At 34.9% G+C, this 25,502-nt stretch overlaps 2 protein-coding genes across 2 annotated transcripts; one reads left to right on the top strand and one right to left on the bottom strand.

Annotated features, from left to right (window-relative positions):
• Positions 1-14,379: 14,379 nt before the first annotated feature.
• On the bottom strand, positions 14,380-17,814 carry atp6v1f (ATPase H+ transporting V1 subunit F). The gene is made up of 2 exons (XM_030150822.1): positions 17,571-17,814; positions 14,380-14,970 (listed from the first exon to the last, which is right to left on the bottom strand). Exons 1-2 carry the CDS (start codon positions 17,726-17,728, stop codon positions 14,769-14,771), a joined length of 360 nt encoding a protein of 119 aa, XP_030006682.1. The 5' UTR covers positions 17,729-17,814; the 3' UTR covers positions 14,380-14,768.
• A 1,747-nt stretch (positions 17,815-19,561) lies between these two features.
• On the top strand, positions 19,562-25,211 carry lamtor4 (late endosomal/lysosomal adaptor, MAPK and MTOR activator 4). The gene is made up of 4 exons (XM_030150980.1): positions 19,562-19,650; positions 19,848-19,931; positions 23,033-23,150; positions 24,938-25,211. Exons 1-4 carry the CDS (start codon positions 19,648-19,650, stop codon positions 25,033-25,035), a joined length of 303 nt encoding a protein of 100 aa, XP_030006840.1. The 5' UTR covers positions 19,562-19,647; the 3' UTR covers positions 25,036-25,211.
• The last annotated feature ends 291 nt before the right edge of the window (positions 25,212-25,502 follow it).

Genomic DNA, 25,502 nt, shown 5'->3' with positions numbered 1-25,502 from the left:
GCAGCTAATCTGATGTTTTCTCACATTTTAACACACTCTAATACTATTTATTTCTAACTTCATGCAGATAATATGCAAAAAGACAGTAATGGTATGAATTGCAATGTATGGGATGGTGCATAAGCGTCTACTGTGTGCTGAAATGCAACTAAAACAACAAAACCCATGAATATACAAGCTAACAGCTGTAGAATAACTGTCCACTGTAGTGACCACTATGCATGAAAGAGTTAAGTATAAAAAAAAATGATTGCATATTTTTAACTTGTCTCTTTTCCATTTTTGTAAAGCACTGTGAATTGCCCTGCGTATGAATTATGCTATACAAACAAATTTGCCTTGCCTTGCTTTGCCAGAAGTACATTTTGGGAAGAAAATTTATCTTACTGGGGAAAAAATATGTTTGTTATATTGTATAACACCAGAATCAAAATCCAGGGTTGACACCAGGGATTTGAGGCCCTGTCGAAAAAAAGACTTTGGGCCCTACCACTTCAGTGGTGCAAACCATGCAAACCGATGGGTTCAGAGGCTGAGTCGATTTTATTCTTTTTGGCTTTGTATTTTCACCAAAAACATAATAAAACATAACTAATACAAATAAAAGTAACTTAATTAGTGCCTTGTGAAGCAAACGTTGTTTTATGGTGATAGGCTAAAAATTTTCATTGAAAAAACTGACAAATGTTTTACTATTTTCTAGGGTCAGTCATAGAACCTTAGAATCATCATCACTTTCCTCCCCCTTACAGCGGGCCAGTCAGAATAAGAATAGTTTTTATTGGTAAGTGCAGCAAAGAGCACTTTCACAGTATTTATCTTGGTGACAGGTGCAAACACAGTGGCAGAAAAGGTAGAAGAAATAAAATAAAATAAAATAAAATAAAATAAGAATGCATGTATTATTATTACAATAATTACAGCTATATACATTGGATAATAAAGTGGTTCTTGTGGAATAAAGAATAAATAGAATAAAGTGACTTCAAAGGTTATTATTTTTAGAGGAATATTTATTTGTTAATATATATTGTACATGTGGACATGAAACACACACTAAAACTGACCCACTGCTTTTAATCCAGCATTAGCTGAACATGCAGGAAAACACCACAAACTGTAGACTGGGAGTAGTGGGCTGACATGGCAGGCACCCAGGGAGTACATGGGGGATAAATGCCTTGCTCAGGGACACATCAGCCAATAATTTCTCTGCCAGTCTGGGAACTCAAACCACTTCTCTAACTGTCTAGGCCATGGCTTCCCTGTCTTAGTGTCTGAACATTGCTTTGCAAAAGACAATATGAAAAACAAGGCAACAATGATTTAAAAAAAAAAAAAAAAAAAAAACTTGATTCTCTACAGTGTTTTGAGTGTAGTTCTGACATTGGACTGTTTTTGTTAATGTACAGCCACTGTTTACCAGAGAGAACAGGTCTATGTTCAGAAGAATGAAGATAGGTAGATAGATAGATAGATAGATAGATAGATAGATAGATAGATAGATAGATAGATAGATAGATAGATAGATAGATAGATAGATAGATAGATAGATAGATAGATAGATAGATAGATAGATAGATAGATAGATAGATAGATAGATAGATAGATAGATAGATAGATAGATAGAGGGAAATTCAAGGATGAAGTATAAGGCATGGGAAACCTAAAATGTATTGTCCTCATGAATGACAAGTCTCAAGGTTAAACTAATCAATTCACTGAAAGTAATATAAATAAGAAGACTCTCAGTCCAGTGGGTTGTGGGATAGTTGATAGATAATTGGGTAAATGAGGGTGAACGGGGCTTTTTCTTCAATTTTGACTTCTGTAACATTACAATATGGATTTTAAATTGTACATTAGATCATCATATTTTTTCTTTCTGAAATATGTAACTATTATGGTAGAAATAATGTAGATATTACACCCAGCCACACATATTATTGTTCTTTGTGCCAAAAAATAAACACAAATTTGATATACTAATGTACATGTACTAATGCGATTTTGTTAGAACACAGTATAAATTCTCCAGCACTTGTCCTATGTAACCCAGCATCTCTGTTTACCTGAATCCACCCTTTGAGTACAAGATAAAACCGTCTGTTGGTTCATCTTTGGTTTCATGTTTCAGGTTGTTATTAAAAGATCACTGTGACCATAAGGAAATATGTTACTCTAACATCTGAAGGACATTGATTCAGTGTCTGGTTACAGTTTGCAAAAGACTGCACTGTTTGTGCTCCAGGAAAGCATTAAACGCTTGATTGAAAAGTGCAAAATGGCCAACAGTTTTATTTGCACATGAACAATGAGCTGTGAAGAATGATTCAGTGCTAATAGTAGTTTATAGTAGTAGGGTAAGGGCTAAGAAGGAGAAGGACTATTATAAGAAAAAACATAACGTGCTGCACATTAATTCCCCTTGACTGGAATGGACCATTAGACAGACAACACAATTACAACACCCCTTTAGCCAGTTGGCTGAGGGGTAAAAACCATACACTTCATGCACCTTGTTTGTATCTGCAATACTGGAAAAATATTTGTATATTAAATTAAATATAAGGAGTCTAATTAAGTTTTCCTGTAAGTGTAATCTTATGCTCTGGGGATGTTACAGGTGATTAGCAATATATTAAATAAAAGTGTAACAAACAGGTAAGGGATTGTTGGGCATACAGGTTTGACTAATGGTGTCACATTAATAAAAATAAAAAATAAACATAAAAAGGCCAATAAACATTGTTAAACAGACAAATAAATAAATAAACATTAACACAACCCCCTCCCTTGAACCACTCCACATAAAACAGAACACTATGAGTAAAATGTCTAGTACCCACAATGCAATGTGGCAAATATGCCACAGTATCATTACGTGACTCTTGTGCTCACGTTTTGTTTTTTTTGTTTTGTTTTTTTATGTTTCAGTCACTTCTGCGATAGTGGGGGTCACCAGTCTCTGACACCATTATTTTGGGGATCATGGATCATAAAAGAGATAATGTTTAGAGAAAGATACAGAACCTATTATGCACAAAAATCATTAGACTGTTTAAACTTTAGGCTGAAACAAATCTTTTGGGACATGATTGGATATTTTCGAAACCTGAATTTCATAGCTACAAAAACATATCTGACATCACATTTCAGAATATTTCTCATTTATTGTTGATATTTATGTATAAATTGAATAGACTCACCTGACCAGTGTGGAGTTACTGGTTCTGTTTTGAGTCTGGAGATGCTCATTAGACCTTTTGAGTTGTAAAAACAGGTTTATTTTTCTTTTAATTTTACTTTTATTCACTCTTTAATAGCTTCAGTCTGACACTTGACCTCTGTGGATACAAACAAATGCACACTGAATCAAAAAAAAAAAAAATCAGGATCTCTGGTTGCCTTCTCATCAGTTATTTTTATTTACTTCAAATGTAATGGGATAGATAAAAGAGACAGCTTGATAAATGATATTTAATAAAACCTTTTAATGAACAAACTGACAAACCACATTGTCAGAGGTTTAACAGCACATGGTGATATTTTTTGCATCACAATCTTTTATTACATTAAGTTAAAGACTTTACCTCATAGAAACCTAAACAACAGTGTGAATCAGACATTGGGGATTCAGTAACCATGGCAACCAGTAGATGGCAACAGCACAGCAGGTGAGGATAATGGGTATTGTAGTATTAAAAGTTGTCATCCAAATCCCCAAACTCATTAAACTGTTTCAGGAGTAAACTACAGCTGTAAGGAGCTCTGTTTGGGTCCAGGTGTCACACTGTCATGAAACGATCTGTTTTATTTGACGCTATGGAAAAAAGAAGAAGACGAAGAAGAGAAAACTAACATAGAGCAAAAACTATTGATCCAGTTGTGGTCACAGATCCACCTACAGTCAGAAAATATTGACTTAACACTAAATGAACAAACCAGTTACATATCAGTAAATAAACTGTAAAAATACAAAATTTTGTACAAACTTATTCAAAATTGTGATAAATTTGTAGTCAAATTTTATTCAACATTCGTAATGACTCCTCCAGAAATTACTATTCTGGACAATTTCAAGAAATCTGATGACATCTGAGTAAAGAAATTCAGGGATAAAGTGAATTAATTTGGGACACACAACCTTTTGTAGTTAGAATTTACTGTAGAAACTGAAGAAAAAGAAACTGTTTACAGCGATTATGTCTGTCCAGGTCAAATTGATCAGTATAAGAAGATGATTATTAAAACAAAACCTTTCATTTGTCATTTGTTTGTTTACAAATCAACATTTGGCAGTTCATTTCTGTAATTTTTCATCCAGATGATCTCAAAGAGCACACAGGACCAGCTTCAGTTATGAAAAGACCAAAATTTCCACTAAAAGTAAATTATTTGAACAGCTTAAACATTTGCGAGGTTTATGCTTCATTTTAGTGCTTGATGACAGTGAATGGTTTACACTGTAATATTTCCAACAAAATAAAAATGTTGGTATTAAATATATGTTTGTCTTCAGGTCAGTTTATCTATAAAATAAAATAAAATTGAATTAAATTAATTTTTTTTTTTTTTTAATCTAATGAAATCCTCAGGACACAGACTAAAAGGACTCTGCAGCTGATGAAGATCACAACTCAGTCTGAGTGCACTCTGTTTAGCAGGTGAATCATGTGATGGAAGAAAAAGCAGTTGGAGAGGTTTCATTTCTTGCCGATGCCAAATGGGTCACTGGTGGATTTCCCAGCCATCTCGTCTCCGGTCTGAAGTGCGTCGCCAAGGTTTGCTGTCTGACAGGTTGGGAGGGGGCAGCCTCGGCCAACAGACATACTGAAGAGAAAATGAATTAAATACATCAACAATCCACCTGCTTGGTTTTAATCATGATGTTCCTCTTTTAGTCAAGCTTGTTCTTTCTTGTCCTTTTCTGTCATTATATAGATGTTATCTGACGTGTAAAAGCCGCTTTTCCTTTTGTGTCTTTCTTCTATTTTATCAACTGGATAAATAAATAATTTTTTTAAAAAACTGAAATGTGTCTTTATATATAACCTTTTTTTTAATAAAGAAGATACAATTTTGAGACTTTAAATGTCAAATTGCTGAAAAAAAAAATAACGTAATTCTGTAAAAAAAAATCCTTTACATAAAAAGCTTAAATGCATCTCAGCACCAGGGGATGTAACATGAGCATCTGATTGGTTGATTTATGGGCAAAGCTAAATTAAGGATTTACATAAATTAAATTACAATGGATAAACTGAAATGGTTTCATTTCTGATGGCTTTTTTAACCTCTCCATTCACACCAGATCACTGGCGATCCAGTTGCCATTTTCTATTAAATACATTGAAATTTCTGCAATAAAATTTTTTTTAAAAAATTGTCAAAATTTTGTGAAAATAAGCATGTTTGTTTGTTATAGGCATATATGTTTGTTTTGCTTTGTTTGTTTTTTTACAGTATGCCTGAGCACCCAACATAATTAGTGAAAGAATCACCAGGATAGTGAACGAAGCTAATGTGACTTCCTACCAGTTTGGTGTCATGAGGTCATTACACTGGTCCATTCCATGATTAATAATTCATTCTTTAATAATTATTCAATAATAATAATAACAATTAATAATTTCATCATTCTATTAAATGGCTAAAAAAAAGAAAAACAAAGGGAAAAAAACTGATTAAACTAAATTTTACCAGATGTCATTCAGGCTGTATTTTAGCCACACATGAAAATGGACATAATCTGAAACTTAGTATAGTAAATAAGCAAAAATTAACACAAATTAGATATGAAGTAACAGGTTAAACTGCATAATTAAGGATGTTTTGTTAATTCGGTTTATATAAAAATGTGCAGGGCTATAATAACAGTATTCTATGTTGTCTCACATCATGTCTATGCAAAGCATCAACCCCTGGGGCTGAAAGATGAAGCAACAATTTAATGCCAAAAAACAGTTTATTGGGCTGTGGAGGCTCAAAAAGTCTATCAGTCCATCTTTTACAACTACTTAATCACTGTTGTCTTCTGTGTAAAATAGCTGATGAGCAGCGATATGGTTTGTCACACATAATACACAGGGTTATGACAACGAAAAAACTGGACTGATCACAGTAGAAGTGTATCTGTCTCAAATGAAAAACAATGGGGTGGAGACCCGGTGTGTTTGTAAAGGAATCAGAGCTTTTACATGAAAATGTGTTAAATCTATCCATATCTTGATTGATCTGGTCTTGGAGTGATTCTTCTGGGAAAAAAGAAAGTCAAAAACAAACTGCTCCCCCTCATCTAGTTACATTACTTCACACATGAGGTCAAAGGTCAGAGGTGTAAGTCCTGCAGTGATACATACGACACAGATGTCTTCCTGAAAGAAAAAAGGCCACTTTCAGTAAACAATGCTACTGTAAATTACAGGGAATTTATGTATTTGTCTTTGCAGGTACATATATAAAAGTCTTACGGTTTGTCTTGTGGAAGAAACATCCTGAAAAGAAAAGATAACAGTCTGTGGTAGTGACGTAGCGGTAGTAACAAGCTTTAGGATTAGAATTAGATTAGAATTTACTCACATAAAAGGTGAAACCACTCTGTCATCTGTGACATTCCTGATGAAAAATATATGTTACAAGTAAGTACAGGTAAGTAAGAGTAAAATAAAATGACAGAATACTTCAGTATCTGCAGATAAAAACGCATGTGTTTATATAAAGCAGAACTACAAAGAACTGATGATGGATTTACTCACATTAAAGGTGGGACATCACTGATGCTCATGTTGTCTGATGTGATGTTCCTAATGAAAGATAGATCAGAACATGTCAACATCTGTACAGAAACATAAAACTCTCACAGTTTGTTTAGTGAATATAACGGTGAGAGAGAAGAGGAAAGTTTAAGACCCTGGTGCTAAAAGTACTGAAGTCACAAAAAACTCTGTTAAAAATATTTATAAGGGTGGACTTAGCTAAACAAATATAACATGTTTATATGCTCAACTTGAATTGTCCAAAAATGTGACTTCAGTTTCAAGGTCAATTTTCTTTTAGAAAGTGATGATGAATTTACTCACATGAGCATTGAATCTTCTGTCTCATTTCTCATGTTGTCTGATGTGATGTTCCTGATGAAAATAAATATATATATGTTAATACTAGAAGGGCTCAGAGCATCTATATGTGTGTATGTGTGTGTGTGCGTGTGTGTGTGTGTGTGTCTTGGCTCAATTCTTTCTCAAATATTACACAGATAATGGTGTGATACGACCAAACCAGTTCACTGTCATGTCATAAGACTGAAATAATGATTGTCTTTGAAGCGATTACACCTCTAAAGAGGGTAGGTGTGTTATTTTCCTTTTCAGTGTGTAAGTCAAAGCAAGAGTTATCCAAACACTGCACAGGCAGTTTAGTGATGAGCCTTCAGTTGTAATCTTCACCTTAGCCTTTTTTAATTTTGTTTTTTTATTCTTCTGTACAGCACTGCTTTTAATTGTACAGCTGTTTTGTCTTTAACCTATTGTATTTTATTCTTTTATGTTGGTTTTTATTTATTCTTCTGTATAGCATTTTGGTCCACTGTGGTTGTTTTAAAGTGCTTTACAAATAAAGTAGAGAGAGAGAGTGAGTGAGAGCTTAATTGTTAATCTTCCTCTTGTAAGTCACTTTGGAAAAAGCATCTGCCAGATGTATAAATATAAATGTAATGTAAATGCAAATAGACGAAGAGTAGACTACTAGTAGACAATGAACCTAATACAAGACAGAGTAAAAATTCATTCAAGACCTTCAAACAAAGACCAGTTTCTTAGATCTTGAACACTACACCTCTAATAAGTACATAATAGTACAGTTAAATAACTGTACTGTGTACTGTGTGTCATAGCGCATTTCACAGCACATTATCGGCACTTATACGTAATTCGTAACTTAATCTGTTATTTACTAAAATTGAGCAAGTAGTAGTAATAAGAAGTCTATTAAATAACTTGCATTATTTCAACATTGTCTTACATTATTATTGCAGCAGTGACAGTAAATGTAACATTTATATGATGCTTGTACTGAACCTCTCTATCTATAGTAACAGTTCCTCTTGTGATGTAACTGTAAGTGCATGCAAGAGTATGGAAACACAAAAGCAATGTGACAGTTTATTTCACAAGAAGAACCAATATGTCTGTGACCTTTCACCCTTAGAGATCCGCTACTATTTTTGTCATTAATTCCAAATGATTGTTTTTGTCTTTCCTAAGTGATGTATCACCATTTATTATCATATTATCCTCTGCATTTGGCATTTTTCAGTAAATTATGTATTTTCCTATATTTGATTTACCAATCATGTAGAAGTTCAGTAAAGCTCAGAATAAATTCAAAGGTTATTAGATCGAATCAGAAAAAAATCTGATGAAAAGATGACAAACTGCATTTTACACTAATTATTTAGCGTACTGATAAGATTAGTGGATCAACAGGTATTAAACATTTTAGATCAGTAGATGCTATTGGTCAATGGTGTTTGGGTCTTTAAGGGTTAATTTTCCACAGCATCAAGTTAAAGTGAAAACCACTGACCAAAGGTGAAAAAAAAGAAACTTCCTAGCATGAAAGATGTGGAAACAAAACATAAATGAATTGAGTTTTCAATCAAACATACAGCCTGATTATCTGATCTAAGTCCATCCTCTTGTGTTGGGTTTGTAACTGTGTAGATGCACTTGCACTCTTTCTTATAAATCAGGAGTTTATGGGATATTAGTGATGCAAATATTGTAACACCTTTAAGTAATATGTTGATTTAATTCTGTCTGTGACCAACTGACCAAAATGCAGTTACTCATATTTTGTGTACTACACATATGTACTGAAGTAGAAATGAAGATACTAGTGATGAATCGACTCACATGAGAAGTGAAACTGTGTTGTTATTCATGATGTCTGATGTGATGTTCCTGTTAAAAAATAAATGTTACAAGAGTTACAGGTGAGTATGAGTACAGGTAAATCAAGTCAGGTACAAGTCAGGATCTGTACTGGTAGAGTGTGTTTTGTAGATCTGAAAAGTGAGAAAGAACAATTTTTAATCTGATTATTTAAGTGGAAACAAATAGAAACTATTTGAAAATAAAAGAAAGAAAAAGAAGAAAAAGTAAAAAGAAAAGAAGAAAAAAAAAAAGTGGAAACAAATCGAAACTAAAAAAGCACTCAGAGAGCGCAGACCTCCACCAAGGCAGATCTGACCCCCGCCCCCATGCCAATCACCACCAAAATTGAATCATTTCTTCCTTTTGTCAGTATCAACATTTCCTGAAAATTTCATGAAAATTCATCCATAACTTTTTGAGTTATCTTGCTAACAAACAAACAAACAAACAAACAAACAAACAAACAAACCCTTGCAAAAACATAAGGTAACAAGATATTGTTATAAGCTATGGGTGTATCAAATTGGAGGCTAATCTGAGTTGTTTGGAATTTTTTATGAATTTTTGAAAATTGCTCAATGATGAGAGATAGGAAAATTTGAGATTTTGTGACCTTGCTGTGACCTTGAACTTTGGCCTACAAAATTTACTGGGTTCGTCCCAGGGCCCAGGCCTATCTGTTGGTAAAATTTGGTTATAGATGGTTGTAATAGTTTTCCCTTAAAGTTGCTAACAAACAAACAAACAAACAAACAAACAAACAAACAAACACAAAAAGCAAAGTGATCACAATACCTCCTGGCGGAGGTAATGACAGTGAATTTACTCATGTGAAAGGTGAAACATCTGTGTCATTCCACCTGTTGTCTGATGTGATGTTTCTGATGTAAAAACAGTTATTACATATATGACTAAAAAGCAATATCTACATAAGGATACTCTAATAACAAATAATAACTCTAACAACAAAAAACAATATTATTCAAATAATAAACCATTGTGTGAAAATGTGGTTTAGGATGAATTCAACTTTAAAACAAACTTGTCCATCTACTGTAGTCAAAATCACTTTTGTCCACTATTGAACTTGAGGATACTTGGCAATTTTAGCTTTATCTAACTGTCAGCAGAGGCTCATTCTATACTGTGGAGCCTTTTGGAAAGTGCTATTCATCCCATTGTTTCATTGTTTTATTGTGGAATGACAAAGAACCACATCTGGAGGCCAGATCTGACAGGGGAGAACAGGGGGGTAGAAGCTGAGAAGGCTGGCCATGTAAGATGCTGCAAGACAGTAATTAAAAATGAGGAATATATTTTTAAAACAGACCCTGAAACATAACTGGTAGCAGAGCAATGAGATGAGAATAGAGAAATAAGCTCACAGATGTGTGTTCTGGTATGACCCCTGACTCACATTCCTGACACTGACCCAACAAATAATGAGTTGCAGTCATCCCAAAGATGAACGTATGCATGAAGGTTTGTGCATCATTGAATAAAAAAGAAGAAATGATCAAAACTCACATGAAAGGTGAAATATCTGTGTTGTTTCTCATGTTGCCTGTGATGTTCCTGATCCAAAATAAACATGAAGTTGAATGACAGTAAAAACAAACTTCTGTTTCTGATGTAGAGATTAGTATGACGCAGTTTACAACATTTTTGGAGTATTTTTGTATGATATTCAATAAAGAAAAGTAGATGTTTACATTTACAGCATACACATGTTAAGTGTGTATATTCAAATAAACTGAATATCTACTGTGTGAATATTTTGTATTAATCCAACTGACCATGAGGATATGTCTGTGCTGTTGTTGATTTGAGGAAATTCGAGTCTGCATATGGAAAGAAAAATATATAAACATTTTTCACTTGATTGCTTTCAACAAAAACACAATTAAACAGGGGATAACACAGTAAGAGTCAGATCATTTTTGTCAAATCCTAGTCAGCCAAGTCAAGAAACCAACAGTTAGTGACAGACTTTTTGTTGGTGTTGTTTTTACAAAGGAGAATAGATTCTATAATTATGGACAAACACATTTTGTCATTTCAACCATGATGCTTGACCTTTGACCTCCAAACTCTAATCATTTCATCCTTGAGTCCAACAAGAGGTTTATGATCAATTTCAATAAATTCCCTCAAGATGTTCCAGAATACATATGACCTTAACCTTTGACCTTTGGTCACCAAAATATTTTCATTTCCCCCTTTTGCCCCGTGAAAATGTTACTGTGATACTATGTTTAATACATAATGGACACAGACCAACCAACTTACAGAGGATGAACAAAAAGATAAAAAATACACTACTTCATTTAATGAAATTTTATTTTATTTATTAATTTTTTCTTTTAACCTGTCTTATCCAGCATCATAACAGCAGAATGGTAGTCTGTCTGCCTCTTGGTGCTGAACAAATTTGCTTTGCCAAGGGAAACGTCATAAAGTATATGAGGCTCCCCTTGACATTCTACTGTCTTTATTATGAGTTTTGTTGAACCACATTTCGATACCGGAAATATTATTTTTAATGATGTCCAGAGTGGAAAAAAATCTACCATGTTACTGGCAAATAAAATGTTTTTGGTTTAGATTTAGATCTACATTTATATGTTGTTAAAAATTATCACCAAAATACTTGTACAAAATATATATATATATATATATATATATATATATATATATATATATATATATATATATATATATATATATATATATATATATATATATATAAATTACAATTACAATTACAATTACCAAATAAAACAACACATATTGACTCAGATCTTACAGGCAAGATTTTTTTGTTTATCTCATATTTTATGAAAATTTTCTACTCACAAAATCATGTCTAAATGATGTGAAAAGTGTAAAGAATGGATCTAATGGATCTAAATGTTAAAATGAAAGATTTTATACTTTCCAGTTTATTATTTTTAGTAACTGCATTATAATATCAGAGAGGATTTAGATTATAAGAGGGACTGTTCATAACTGTCAAACTGAGTATTACATTGACCAGAAAATTAAATATCATTAAGCTTTCTATTGGTTTAAGTTGGTTTAAAAGCCATTAATGTTTTTGTCAATTAAACTGACAAAAAAAACGTCTTCAGACTCACCTGGTGGAGTTCTCCTGTTCATCCCTCAGGTGAGGAGTCACAAAGATCTGATCATTTTGTCTTGAAAAAAGTTGACTATTAATTTACAAAAACACAATACAAGGTTGATCTGTTCGTGTTCAGGAGGCACTTTTCAATCTTACCTTGTGTCATTCAGTATTAGAGGAAGTCCGCTAACAGGAGCCATCAGCATCATCACCATTATCAGCGTCTTCATTATCCTCAAAGCGTGTGGCTGAAGCAGATTCACGTTCAGCAGATGAAGCAGCTCTTGTCTTCACTTTTATACTCACTATGTCTAATATGAGGTCACAACTCAAACACAACGTCCCAGTTTACGTGATGGCCTCCACTGAAGGCCACCCGTCTGTGTGTGGATGAGTCATGACCAACTCATTGTCATCTAAATATTTACTGTGGACTTTATCTGCTCTGCTGTCAGTAGCTCTACGAGACACTGTCCAGTGTTACTTTACTTCAAGTCCTCCAAATACCATCATGTAAATATAAGCACAGGTTGGTGTTTATATTTCTGGATAAAACTCCTCCTGTGGACATCTATGAAGTAGAATGTACATTTAGGGGAGAGTGGGGTAAGATGGACCAGTGGGTGAAATTATCCATAACCTTTACGCGCCGCAACACACGTAGTTGTCATGTGACGCTACAGATGGTTTACATTCATTTTCATGTCACAGTAGACAGAAGATCCATGCAGTTAAAATGGCCAGCACAACTGTAAATGTGAAACAGCTGCCATAGGAGGAATTTACATTAAGTTTTTTTTTTTTTTTTTTAAGAAATTATCTGCCTCAGAAATTAAATGTGCTAAATCTTACAGAATTTAAGAAGATAAATTGGGAAACAAATGACAAAACTGCTGGTTAGCTAATGTTTTCAATGTATATGTTACAATTTCATGTAAATATGTGGTATCACATATACTTAAACGGCCATAAGTTGTCGAGTGCATTTTGCCAAGATAAGACAAAAACATAACAGCCCAGGAAGTATTTGTTCAATGCATGGACGCATGTTTTGAAATTTTGGAACACAGAAGCAGACAATGCAATCTAAGACAGATTATTTTACACTTGAGAGGATTTTCTATACTTGACTATTGTATTTGTGGTTAAAAAATTGCTTAGTCATCAGTTGAAGTGGTATCTGACTAACTTTGCATTAAAGATGACAAAAAAAATAAATAAATAAACAAGAGGACATCTTTAGGGCACTTTGGATAACACTTTAACTTTTCCTTTGAATTTGTTGTTGTTGTGATGGCCCATAGAGAAATAAAAAAGAGGAGGAGGTAATAAATTATTTTGGATTTTCTTGAAAAGGAAAACAAACAAACAAACAAACAAACAAACAAAACAATGGCCCTCCATCTTGCAGTGAAAATAATGTGTTTTTTTTTTATTCTGACCAATTTGCATTGGTCTGTTTTTTCATACTCATAAATTAATATGTTTCCACACCAAAGGTTTTTCCTCTCCTCTGACAGCTCTCACAGGACGTACTGAATCCTACTTTTTGGAGTATTTTTATTTGCAAAACTATTGAGCGCCTGTTAGAGAAACAAAGAACCACCTGATCCCAACAGTGCTTCCTCCTCTTTTAAATTCAGCCCATAAATGTGTTGTCACTGCTGTGCTTTTGCTGTTTCTGTAACATCAGTACGGACATGTTTCCTTTGTTTGTTTCAGTTCTGCTGCACCTAAAGTTATTTTTCTAACTGCCATTTTTTGGTGGAATCTCTGAAATTGCTGACCCAAAGTCAGTTGTTTGCGCATGGCACCACACCCACCCTTTTATGATGTTAAGTGGGAATGTTCATGTATGCTAACTACAAACAATCAGCCATAACTGTCCCATTTATGATCAAGTGAGATTCAACATTCAGCACATCTGGTTAAGAGCTGATCTAGACGGTAAGAACATTTGGTGCAGTCTGGAGTTGATTCCTCTTATTTTTTCTCTTAATGAAAAAATACTAGAAATTTAAGATAATGTTGCTGCATGAGGCCCAATGCTCCTCAAAGAAAGATGGGAAAGGACCTGAATATTTCACCCTGTACAGTATAGAACAGAACTAAAAAATTCAAGGAGTAGTCTAGGAATACCTAAACATCTTAATCTCCATTGAGAACCATACCATCATTCATGACATAATTATACGTACTTATTCAGTCGTGAATAAATGCTTCAAGAAAGCTTCATGATTTATGTAGCATTTATGCATGTTTAATGAATAGTTGTGATTCTGTAGAAGATTTAAAAACAAAAAACACCAGTCACCCAAAGAGAATCTCACAACAAGGTAATTTATTGTCTCCACCAATAATTTTTTATAAGTTAATACGTACAGTTCACATGTTAATAAAATAAACATAATGAAAACATGGGTTTAATTGTCTGTTCATGTTTTTAAAAAAAAGAAAAAATATCATGAATCACATGAAAACCGATTATGTGTTTTACTTCCTGAAAACTGCCTGGGGTGAATCCCAAAATACTTGATACAGTTTCAAAATAAGCAGCAAAGAAAGAAGAAAAGACAGAAGGAATGACAGAGTAAAGCTCAACAGAGTCACATGGAAATTCATCAGTGTCACTGAACAGACAAACACCAACACGTCTTCACATCACAGGCAAACATTAAACCTCTGTGTGTTTTCACAGTCTTTTCTGTTTATCGGAAGTCTTCAGCGGAGAACATGCCCTTGGCCCTGCGCAGGATAGAGTCCTTGGACGCGTCGTACGGATGTTCTTTGGATGGGATCTCCAGTACAGCAGGGATGGACTGCATGTGAGCGTCGATGGCGTGACGGATCATCTCAGCGATGAACTGGTTGATCAAGATGATGCCAATGTCATTACGTGCTAAGAAGCTCCTGCAAAAAAAAAAAAAAAAAAAAAATTCAAGCTTTCAGTCACAGTGAAGAAAGAAACAAAGAATATCAAACCTATGAAAATAATGAAGTTAACATTATCCTTTAGTTCCTACAGAAAACAATGCAATGAAATTAACTGCAGAAAATATAATGATTCAAAACTACAGGTTCAATAAACAGCTCATGTAAATTATCCAAATTGAGAAAAGTAGAATTACTGCCCTGTGGTTCAATACCTCCAACAGACAAGTAAGGCTGTGAATTCCATCCATGTTACATATCTGTCCAGAGTCATACTATGCGAAGTGAGGTGAAAAAACTTAAAGAACTTAGAATTTACAATAAAAAGAGGTATAAGATGTATTTTGTGGACTAGAGGTTGTCACCATATTGATATTTTCCACTGAGAATCCCACTGTCCTAACTTACAAAATGATTTTATAGATATTTACATTTTGCAGAACATTAATAAGTCAGAGCCAAGGGGATGAAGTCTGGATGAAGTTGCCATCACTTCATCATTTCACGCTATTACATATTTCTGTATTATTATTTTTTTTATAGGTAGGTAGTGTTTGACTTCTTCTCATAGGTGTTTTGTGAGTCACCGTGACCTTCAAAATTAGTTCATCCCTGAATCCAACTGATTTCTATGCAGCTGTTTGTTAACAGCACAATTTATCATCAAGGCAGAAGTATAAAAGCATGTTGCAAAGAAGAACATGCAATACGAATCTTACAGTTAGGGCAGCTCAGGCTGCTCTTAGTTATGCTGCTATAGGCTGAGACTGCTGGGAGACTCATCTGGATACACTGAGCTCTTCTCTGCTCCTCCTTCTCCTCTATGACCTCCTCTCTGCTCCTCTTTCTCCCTGACCTTTTCTCTCCTAATTTTCTCTTCTATTTACACCCCAGTGAATACATGTTACTGACTTGACTTCTTCCCTGGAGTCTCTGTGCTTTATCGCCTCACAGGTTTTCCCAGGATCATCACAGGTTTTTCCCAGGATCATCACAGGTTTTCCCTGGATCCCTGGACCTCCTGCTGTGGTCCTGCCTCTCTCCTCCTTCATCATCATCACTCACTTATCCATATAGTTATGATAGTGTTTATTATATAGTTCCATAGATGTTCTAGTTCAGTTATCTGTGCATCTACTGCATCCATGTCTCTTCCCCTATCTCCCCCAGTCTCTCTTTGTCTCTATCGCTCTCTCTTTTCTCCTCCTTCACTCTCTCTTTAACCCCAACTGGTCAAGGCAGACGGCCATCCTTCAGGAGTCAGGGTCTGCTCCAGGTTTCTGCCTGTTAAAGGGAAGTTTTTCCTCGCCACTGTCACCAGTCACAAGTGTTTGCTCCTGGAGGATTCTGTTGGGTTTCTGTAAATTGGCTTAGAGCCTGATTTTGGCCAACTCTATATGTAAAGTGTCATGAGATAACTTCTGTTATGATTTGGCGCTATATAAATAAAATTTGATTTGATTTTGATTTCAATATCCGTCAAGTACTGACAACAGTAGTTCTAGCTCCACTGACAAGGTGAGGGGTCTCCACATGAAACTCTGGTCAGGACGCCATAAAGTGTTGGGTACATTTATTCTCCAACTTGGTTCTGTGTTGGTGAAATCAATATATTTAAGGAAAAAAAATGTCAAGAATGCATTAAAGATTCAGTGTGTATATTTAGTAATGAAGTTACAGAGTGTGACCAAATGAATATCCTCTCCATCCTCTCTACAGCGGTCCTCCAAAACCAGATAACACTTTGCAGTAAGCGCTCATTTTGTCTGTTCTAGATTTAAAAGGTCCAGAGGGCAACCTTCACAGAATGGATAACATAATATTCATGATTATGAATTAGAACTGAATGTTAGCACAGAGAGAGTTTAACATAATTTCAATACAAAGAATGCAGTTGATGTGCTGTATAGAGAGCTATTAGCTATTGCTAATTTTCAGCTCTTGTCCCTAGTTGGGTTTTTACATGAACAATATAATCAAGACAATAAAATTAAAATTATTAAGCTATTACTACACCATACAGAACTATAAAATACATATACACAATCATCACAATAAGCCTTTAAATGACAAACACTATGTCATCATTAGTGCATAAGCGCCTGAAAATAAGAATGGTGTGCTTACAATGAACTGTTTATATCAACAGAGAGAACAGGCCACCTGCATGAAGACAGGACAGGATTATTCTTTTATTTTATAGCAGCTGATATCCAATAAGGTCCATTACTGTAATCTGCAACTTAACCACTAGATGTCACTAAATATTACACACTGAATCTTTTTTTTTTTTTTTTTTTTGGGGGGGGGGGGGGTAATAAAAAAAAACATAATCTATATTTCATTTGATTAAATTCACTATTGAAAACATAATTATGGACGTTGTACTCCATTTCTGTAATTAGATGTTCCCAAATCCCCTTAAATGTAACACGCTGAACCTTATCTGGAGACTACTAGAGTCTATTTTCAAAAATGTTCAGTTCACTTCTTGAAACACCAGTATGTTTTCATGTAGTCTGTTTTCATCGGATATGACTGCAGGCCTTTGGTCCAACCGCTGAGGGTCTGACACTCACTTGAAGGTCTCCTCGATCTCCGTGATGCTCGTGTCCTTCTCCACCACCAGGAAATTGGGCTTTCGGTTCTTGTTGAGTTCCCCGATGCCTCCGAGCAGGAAGCCCGTGCAGGTGTCCTCATCACCGATCACGGCGATCAGCTTCCCACGGCCGGCCATCACGACGAAATAAACGGACACAGATGAAACGGAGAAGCAGAAAACACAGCTTCACCGATAAATCCTATGGGTCATGTGAGGAGGTCAGCTGACTGCAACTTCCGCTTTGAGAAAAGAGGGCGGGACCAAGACAGCGCCCCCTGCTGCTCATATATGACTAATGAAACCATAAAATAACAAGATTACACGTAAAACGTCGGAAATCATTATATTTTGATTAAATATTATGTCAGTTGTGTCTTTGACCTATTAAATAACTGAACGAAAACGAACGAAACCAAGTATTTAACTGTTACATGTCAGACTGCTGTTATGCTCGTTGTAAAACTTAACCAACCTCCTTAAGTTCAACATTGGGAACACTAAACAGTACAGCTGTTATTAGCGTAATAAAAACAGAAAAAAAAAAAGAAAAAAAAAGAAAAGAAAATGAAAAAAAAATATATATATATATGTCCTCCTCTCTGTCTGTTTTTAAATCCCTTCTTAAAACCCATCTTTTCTCCTTGGCTTTTGAAACCATGTGAGATGTCTGAAGGTACTATCTTTATTCTATTGTTTTTATTTGGTAGTAGTTTATTGTCCTTATTTATCTATTTATTTTGTTTATTTATTTATTTTGTTGTTTTTAATTGTGTGGCTTTTTATGTTTTTTAATCTATTCTTGTATTTTATTCTTCAGTTTGGGTTTTATTTATTCTTCTGTACAGCACTGTTTTCTTTTTGTACAGTTTCTATGTTTTTAAATCTATTCTCTATTTTATTCTTCTGTTTTGGTTTTAATTATTCTTCTGTGCAGCACTTTGGTCCACTGCAGTTGTTTTAAAGTGCTTTACAAATAAAGTTGGATTGGAGATATATATATATATATATATATATATATATATATATATATATATATATATATATATATATATTTATTTTTTTTTTATATATATATATATATACATACACACACACACACACACACACACACATAGGCATATATAGGCATATATGGGTATATATAGGTATATATAATTGTATTCAACAATCATAAGATGAAAAAAGTACATTTTAAAAGTAAGAAAACAAATAGTTCTGCTGCTTTTGATATTTTTTTGGCAGTCAGATACAAAAGTTATGTTTCAGTGATTTTTGTACAGAAAGTTTTAATCTCTACACATCACATTTAACATGAACAAAACCAAAAATGAAAACATAAATATAAAGGATTAAAAACCTAAAAAATCAAACAAATAATCAACAACAGAGCTCTCTCACATATATAGCTAACTAACTAACATAACTAGCACCTCACTGAAGAGATTTTATGTTCCAGTGACTTATTTGAAAGTTACTTATTTGAAATATTATTGCTCAGAAAAGAATTATTAATTTTAAAAAATCCGTGAAAAAGCCAACATTCCCGTTGTACTCACATGGTATGTGGTTAAATTAACTAATGTGACTTATGACGTCTTTACTGAGAAACTTTGATGTATGACAGAATGACAACAGAAAAATTCATTATTTTGTTTCTACAAATACCCCAAAAGGAAGAAAAACACTTTTTATAGTCAATTTATTTCTCTGACTTGCTAAATTCTTCATTCACAAATGTAAGTTCTGCAACACAAAACCAAATTGTATTTACTTTTTGAAGAATGTTGAACATTATTTAAAGCCTTAGATAAATCTGGAAAAAAAAAGGGCCATAGAAATCATCAATATTTGTTCTGATTTAGACATTGTGTTATAATTGTATAACCCTTCCCCCCGGCAAATTTGTTGTTATTTTCCCTTGTTGTATAAAGACTTGCTAAAAAAAAAAAAAAAAAAAAAAAAAAAGGACAACGCCTCCAGAGTCACGTGAATGAACGGAAAAGCGGAAATGCGGCCGATGTTCAGTAACCAGTGAAAACCTCACACAGGAGAAAATGGTGAGTTCTAACGAGTTTTTTGTTGTTGTTGCTGCTGTTGTTATGTTTGACTCTTATCATCAGTTTAATAACGTGTATGTAGCGTTATTTCAATGTGTCGCAGATGGTTTGTTGGTTACATCTTAGAATGGGATTAGCCTGTTAGCTTGTTAGCCTGTTAGCGTCACCTGATCTTGTTTGTTGTGTTTTTTTTCCAGACGACAGCGGCTCTGACAGCGGGTCTGGAGCGGATCCCGGACCAGCTCGGGTACCTGGTCATCAGTGAGGACGGGGTTCTGGCTGTAAGTGCCCCGCATCTGCGTCAATACCTGCAGTACTAGGCTAATCCACAACACAACAGACCAAACTCTGTATATGACAAGCTGTTGAAGTACACAGGTGGGCAAACATTGGGGCTTTTTAGGACCTAAGACCTTGACTGCATCTGATGAGTATATTTACGAGTTATATTTATGACTGTCTCATATTTGATCCCATAAAGATCCCACCTGAATTTGACAAAAATAACTAAATGTGAAAAACTGTACAGGTTGATTTTTTTTTTTCCAGAATTGAATTTGTTTTGGTCAGAGTAAGAGCTGAAGAAATTTGGGGTTTTAAACTAATCAGCAATACTAAAGAAATCTACAGTTACAACATCCACTAAATAATTGCAATCTTTGTTTTTGTTGTAAAACAAGGAAACGACGTACATAATGTTTATACCGACAGTGTAGAACACAGGTGTCAAACATGCGGCCCGGGGGCCAAATCTGGCGCGCCAAAGGTTCCATTCCGGGCCGCAGGAGTGAAGTGCAAAAATTAACCTGAACAGTCAAGGCTGTCCAAATCATTTTGGTTCAGGTTTCACATACAGACCAATGTGATCTACAGTAAAAATAACAACACAATAACCCATAAATAATGACAACTACAGGGTGAGTCAGAAAAAACGCTCTTTCCATTTAAAGAAATTGTACTGCTAAAGCGGAAACACTGATTTTCCTTTTGACCATACAGTCATATTGATGTGGTTATTGAGCATGTCTGGTGATGTAGTCATAGATTTATTGCATTGCATAAGAGAGAGAAGGTCCATTGTTTATTGGGCACTGAAATACCTGCCAACACAATGTATGCCACAGTGAACAAACTTGAAATTGACAACAATTACAGGAGTCGGGGCTTTGCTTTCACACTCAGGACATAGGCCTACATGACAGTGCCCAGGGAGTTTTCATCATGGCAAGACCACAGCGATTGCAGGTATTATTTCCTCATCGAGTTGTCTATTTGGGTCAGGAGAGAGAGTGGCCACCTAGATCCCCGGACTTGACCCCCCTTGATTTTTTCTTGTGGGGGTATCTTAAAAACCGTGTGTATCAGACTGTTCCACAAACTCTTCAGGAACTCCGAAATCGCATCACGGCTGAAATCCAAGCCCTACGACGAACACGAATGGCGAGAAGAGCTGTGTTAGAGATAAGACAACGAGCACAGATTTGCATCAATCTGAATGGTAGCCAGGTTGAAGGTCGTGCCGGACGACTTCGTTGAGAGAAAAGATTTTGATGGCGAGTAAACATGCTGTAATGGTTGACAATTTCAATTTCATTCACGGTGGCATAAACTGTGTTGGCAGATATTTCGGTGCACAATAAACAATGGACATTCCCTCTGTTATGCTATGCCATAAATCAATGATTCAATCGCCAGACATGGTCAATAACCACATCAATATGACTGTATAATCAAAAGAAAAATAAGCATTTCCATTTCAGTGGTACAATTTCTTTAAATGAAAAGAGCGTTTTTTCTGACTCACCCTGTACAAATTTTCTTTGTGAAAAATTGTGTGGAAAAAATTGAAGTGAAAAAAAATAAGATTATACTGTGAAAATATTTACATTTACAAAACTATTCTTTCACAATAAAATGCAAATAAATACATAAATAAAAACAAAGATGAACAACCCCAAATGTGCAATTTTAACAATATTTTGCCTGTTACTAAATATTTTGTGCATTTATGGAGCCACTGTGATCTGTAGTTGTGTTAATAATAAGAGATGGAATATTGTAGAAATTCTTCAAATTTTATTTCCAAACTCCAAATTTTAACAATGTTTTGCCTGTTACCAAATGTTTATGTAACTCTGTGTGTAATGTACATGTATAAATAGTAAGTCAAAGCGTAATATTGTTAAAATTGCACTAATTTTTCAAATGAAATTTCTGTTTTTTCAGGTTATTCACATCTTTTTTTGTAAAATGTAAATATTTTCAGAATTTAATTGGGGGTTTTTTGTTCTAAAACAAAAGGAAAAACTTGAATTTGTCATTGTTTATAGGTTATTAAGTCATTATTTTACTGGTCTGGCCTGCTTGAGATCAAATTGGGCTAAATATGGCCCCTGAACCAAAATGAGTTTGACACCCCTGGTGTAGAAGAATAGACAAAAGAAATATGCATTGCAATAATTATCATCACTACCATTTCTAAATATCTTAAAACAATAACCAAAATTTGCATTTACTATAACTAAACATGTTTAATGACTTAAGCAGATAATGTTGATGCCATCTTTTCCATATGGTGATTAATATAGTCCAAATGAAAACAAATTTTCAGCTGGTAAAGAATCAAGGCAACATTTTGCATTCACAGAGGACAATAGATACCAAATTAATAAAAATGTTGAAGTTTTTGCTTGATGAATGAATTTTTAGATCTAAAATGTGTCTCCAGTCATAGCTTTATTTTATATGCAACTAGAAGCACTCGGAGAGCGCAGACCTCCGCCAAGGCTGATCAGTGGCCCCCCCTGTGGGCCCCCCCATGCCAAGGAGGTTATGTTTTTGCCAGGGTTTGTTTGTCTGTCTGTCTGTTTGTTTGTTTGTCTGTCCGTTAGTGTGCAACATAACTCAAAAAGTTATGGACAGATTTTGATGAAATTTTCTGGTCTGCGCCCCCCCCCCCCGATCCCCACCAAAATTTAATCATTTCTTCCTTATCCCATTTCCAACAAACCCTGAAAATTTCATCCAAATCTGTCCATAACTTTCTGAATTATGTTGCACACTAACGGACAGACAAACAAACAAACAAACAGACAAACAAACAAACCCTGGCAAAAACATAACTTCCTTGGCGGAGGTAATAAGTTTTATTTTTTAGCAAAAACAAATGGATGACCTTGCATTTGAGGCGTTTTGTTGTTGTTTCTTGACACTGCATATGTTGTATATTCATTACATATCAGAAGTTTAAACTGATAGGTATTATATTAAATCAAGCAAAACTACATTCACATTACTTTCCATTTAAGATAAGATAAGATTTGCCACTTGAGTTAATCCTAGAGAGCATTGTGACCTTTGACCTCTGAACTCTTCTGTTCAGTCTGCAGGTGAGCTGGAGAATGATGAGCACACAGCTGGTGTGATGATGCAGATGGTTCGCACAGCGAGTCGCTTCCGGTTGTCTGGATCAGTTGAGCCTCCCTTCAAACGCATGTCAGGTAACCAACACACAGTCATGTCTCAGGGACCTAATATTCCACTAAAAATCAGAACCAGCCCAGAACCACCTCATGTAACCACCCCAATCAGAACACACTTATTTGATCAGAATTAAGTCTCAATCAGAGTGTAAATGGAGGTGTAAATTTTTGATAATCCAATCTGTAGGTGGATGTTAGACATTTAAACGCTTTATCTGGGCCCTGTTCCAAGAAGCAGGTGTGTATTTAAAGTGCTGGTACATCCACATTCCACACACTGATTAGTGTTTAACAGAGGGAGAGCATCTTCATTTTTCAACATTGCAGAGATCAAAGAGTGATGGTTGCTTTTAGAGGCAGATTCTGATTGTACAGAGTTCAGTCTCTGCTCTCAAACAGCAATGTAACCCAAGACATGATGAAAAAACATCAAATGCCTTTATGATTCGTATGTAAGCAATTACCAAATCACTGCCAGTGTTTCATCATAAAAATGAGGAGAACAATAAAGTGTTAGTATGTATTGTACTTATTAATTAGAACATTGACCTCTGCCCTTTAATTCATACAATGCTCTTGATTGATTGATTCACACTTTGTGCTAAAGAAAATCTGTGTAGATTCTTTCTGGTGAAGGGATATTTTTTAATAGGTTAACAATGTGATGTGCACATTCAGACAATCAGATGTTCAGGACAATTCACCTGCAGGAAATCTTCAATAAATACACTTTTTAAATAATGTAATAAAAGAGTAGCATCTGTACAGGTATTAGAGGCTTTTAATGACTGAAATCATGTTGTCAGTTTCATCAGTCTGTATCTTGTTACTTTTTGATGCATCCTGCATTTGGTTCCTTTCAAAATAAAAAAAGAATGAATTAAAAACAATTATGGAAATCTTTGTCAAAGGATGAATGAATGGTCAGTGTTAACTTAAGGTAAAGCATTAAGGTGTTAATATCAGTGTATTGATATTGACAAAGCACATTCATTTTTTTCAGCTGGTATTTTTTTTTTTTTTTTCAACAAAAGTGCATGTGTCTTCGCACATTGTGACCTCTGTTAACATGGTGGCTCTGCCGTTTGTTACCTGTCGCCATGGATAAGCATCATCTCTTCATTCATTAATAATGGCTTTTTGCATTCACCAGGCACATGCTTAACTCACAGTTAAAAGACTGAGTTGACTCAGCTGTCATGAAACCTAAAACTCTGCATTTCAGGGCTCAGGTTTTAGTCTCTCTGAGCTCAGGATAGGACTCAGGGTTTGTTAAAGCTGCCTCTTGGAACTGTGCCCTGATCATGTCTCTGTTCACACTCCTGCTTGACCCACATTGAGGTATCATTCGAACACATGATGAGTTTCTGAGAGGGAATGAAATGTGGCGGCAGCAAAACCAAACTAGTCTGCAGCTGAAATGTTTTAAATTTACAAATGTTGAACACATCGATAGTTAAAAATGCTTGTAATAAAGACAACAAGTTAATGTTTTTCTCAGAATATACTTGGATGCATCTTGGTGATGTTGATACTGAAAGTCTGCATAGCATTTGAGCTGAACTGAACAGATCCCTCTTCTATTTTAAATGAGAAAAATTAACTCCTATATCATAGCGCTGGTATTTTCTTTGCCAAGTGGTGACCCAGTGAGAAAGGCCTTTAGTCCAGACCCTGTGTTTGTGAAGGGCAGCTGGAGACAGGGAAGGTGTTGAGATGGAGCCCTAGTTAAACCACACTGGACTGAGTGCAGCCTCACGTAGAATCACAGCTGAACGGTGACATGTTGTCTGTTTTCCCCTCAGTGATCCTCGATGACTTCGTCTACACAGTGACAGTTTCCGGTCAGAAAGTCTTTGTGGTCAAACGCCAGAACAACCAACAGGAACCTATCAACGTTTAGACTCAAACAGGAAGTGATGCGCCCTCCCAGGGTGTGAGGCCGTGACAGCGACGATGCTCAGCAGACGTTTACTGCTGGAAGGTCACATTTTGTCTGTTGAATTGTGTGAATTTTATGTATCATGTTTGATAAAAATGTCTTTATTCTGTCTGATAAATAAAAGAACTGAAAACTCAGTTTGTGTATTTAGATCTGCAGTTTAAAAGAAGACATTTATGTTTTAAAATACTAATTTAGTGAGATTTCATTTTAATAAATGGATGCAACGTCTTTTTCTGCAAACAAAAAACTAATTTAAAAAACAATTAAATCAGAAAATCTTGGGAAATGTTTTTTTCCTACCATCTGTTGACACCAAAAGTAAGATTTGATTTGACTGTAACTAGACGTAAGTCTTAAAAATCACACTGATAGCATTCATGTAGACAGTTTTTAGTACATTATTGCAAAAATATATAGTTCTTGTA

Source organism: Sphaeramia orbicularis, chromosome 12 (genome assembly GCF_902148855.1).
Source record: "Sphaeramia orbicularis chromosome 12, fSphaOr1.1, whole genome shotgun sequence".
Classification (NCBI taxonomy): Eukaryota; Metazoa; Chordata; class Actinopteri; order Kurtiformes; family Apogonidae; genus Sphaeramia; species Sphaeramia orbicularis.
Note: the sequence above shows the minus strand (reverse complement) of the source record. Positions and strands in the feature narration are given on the sequence as shown.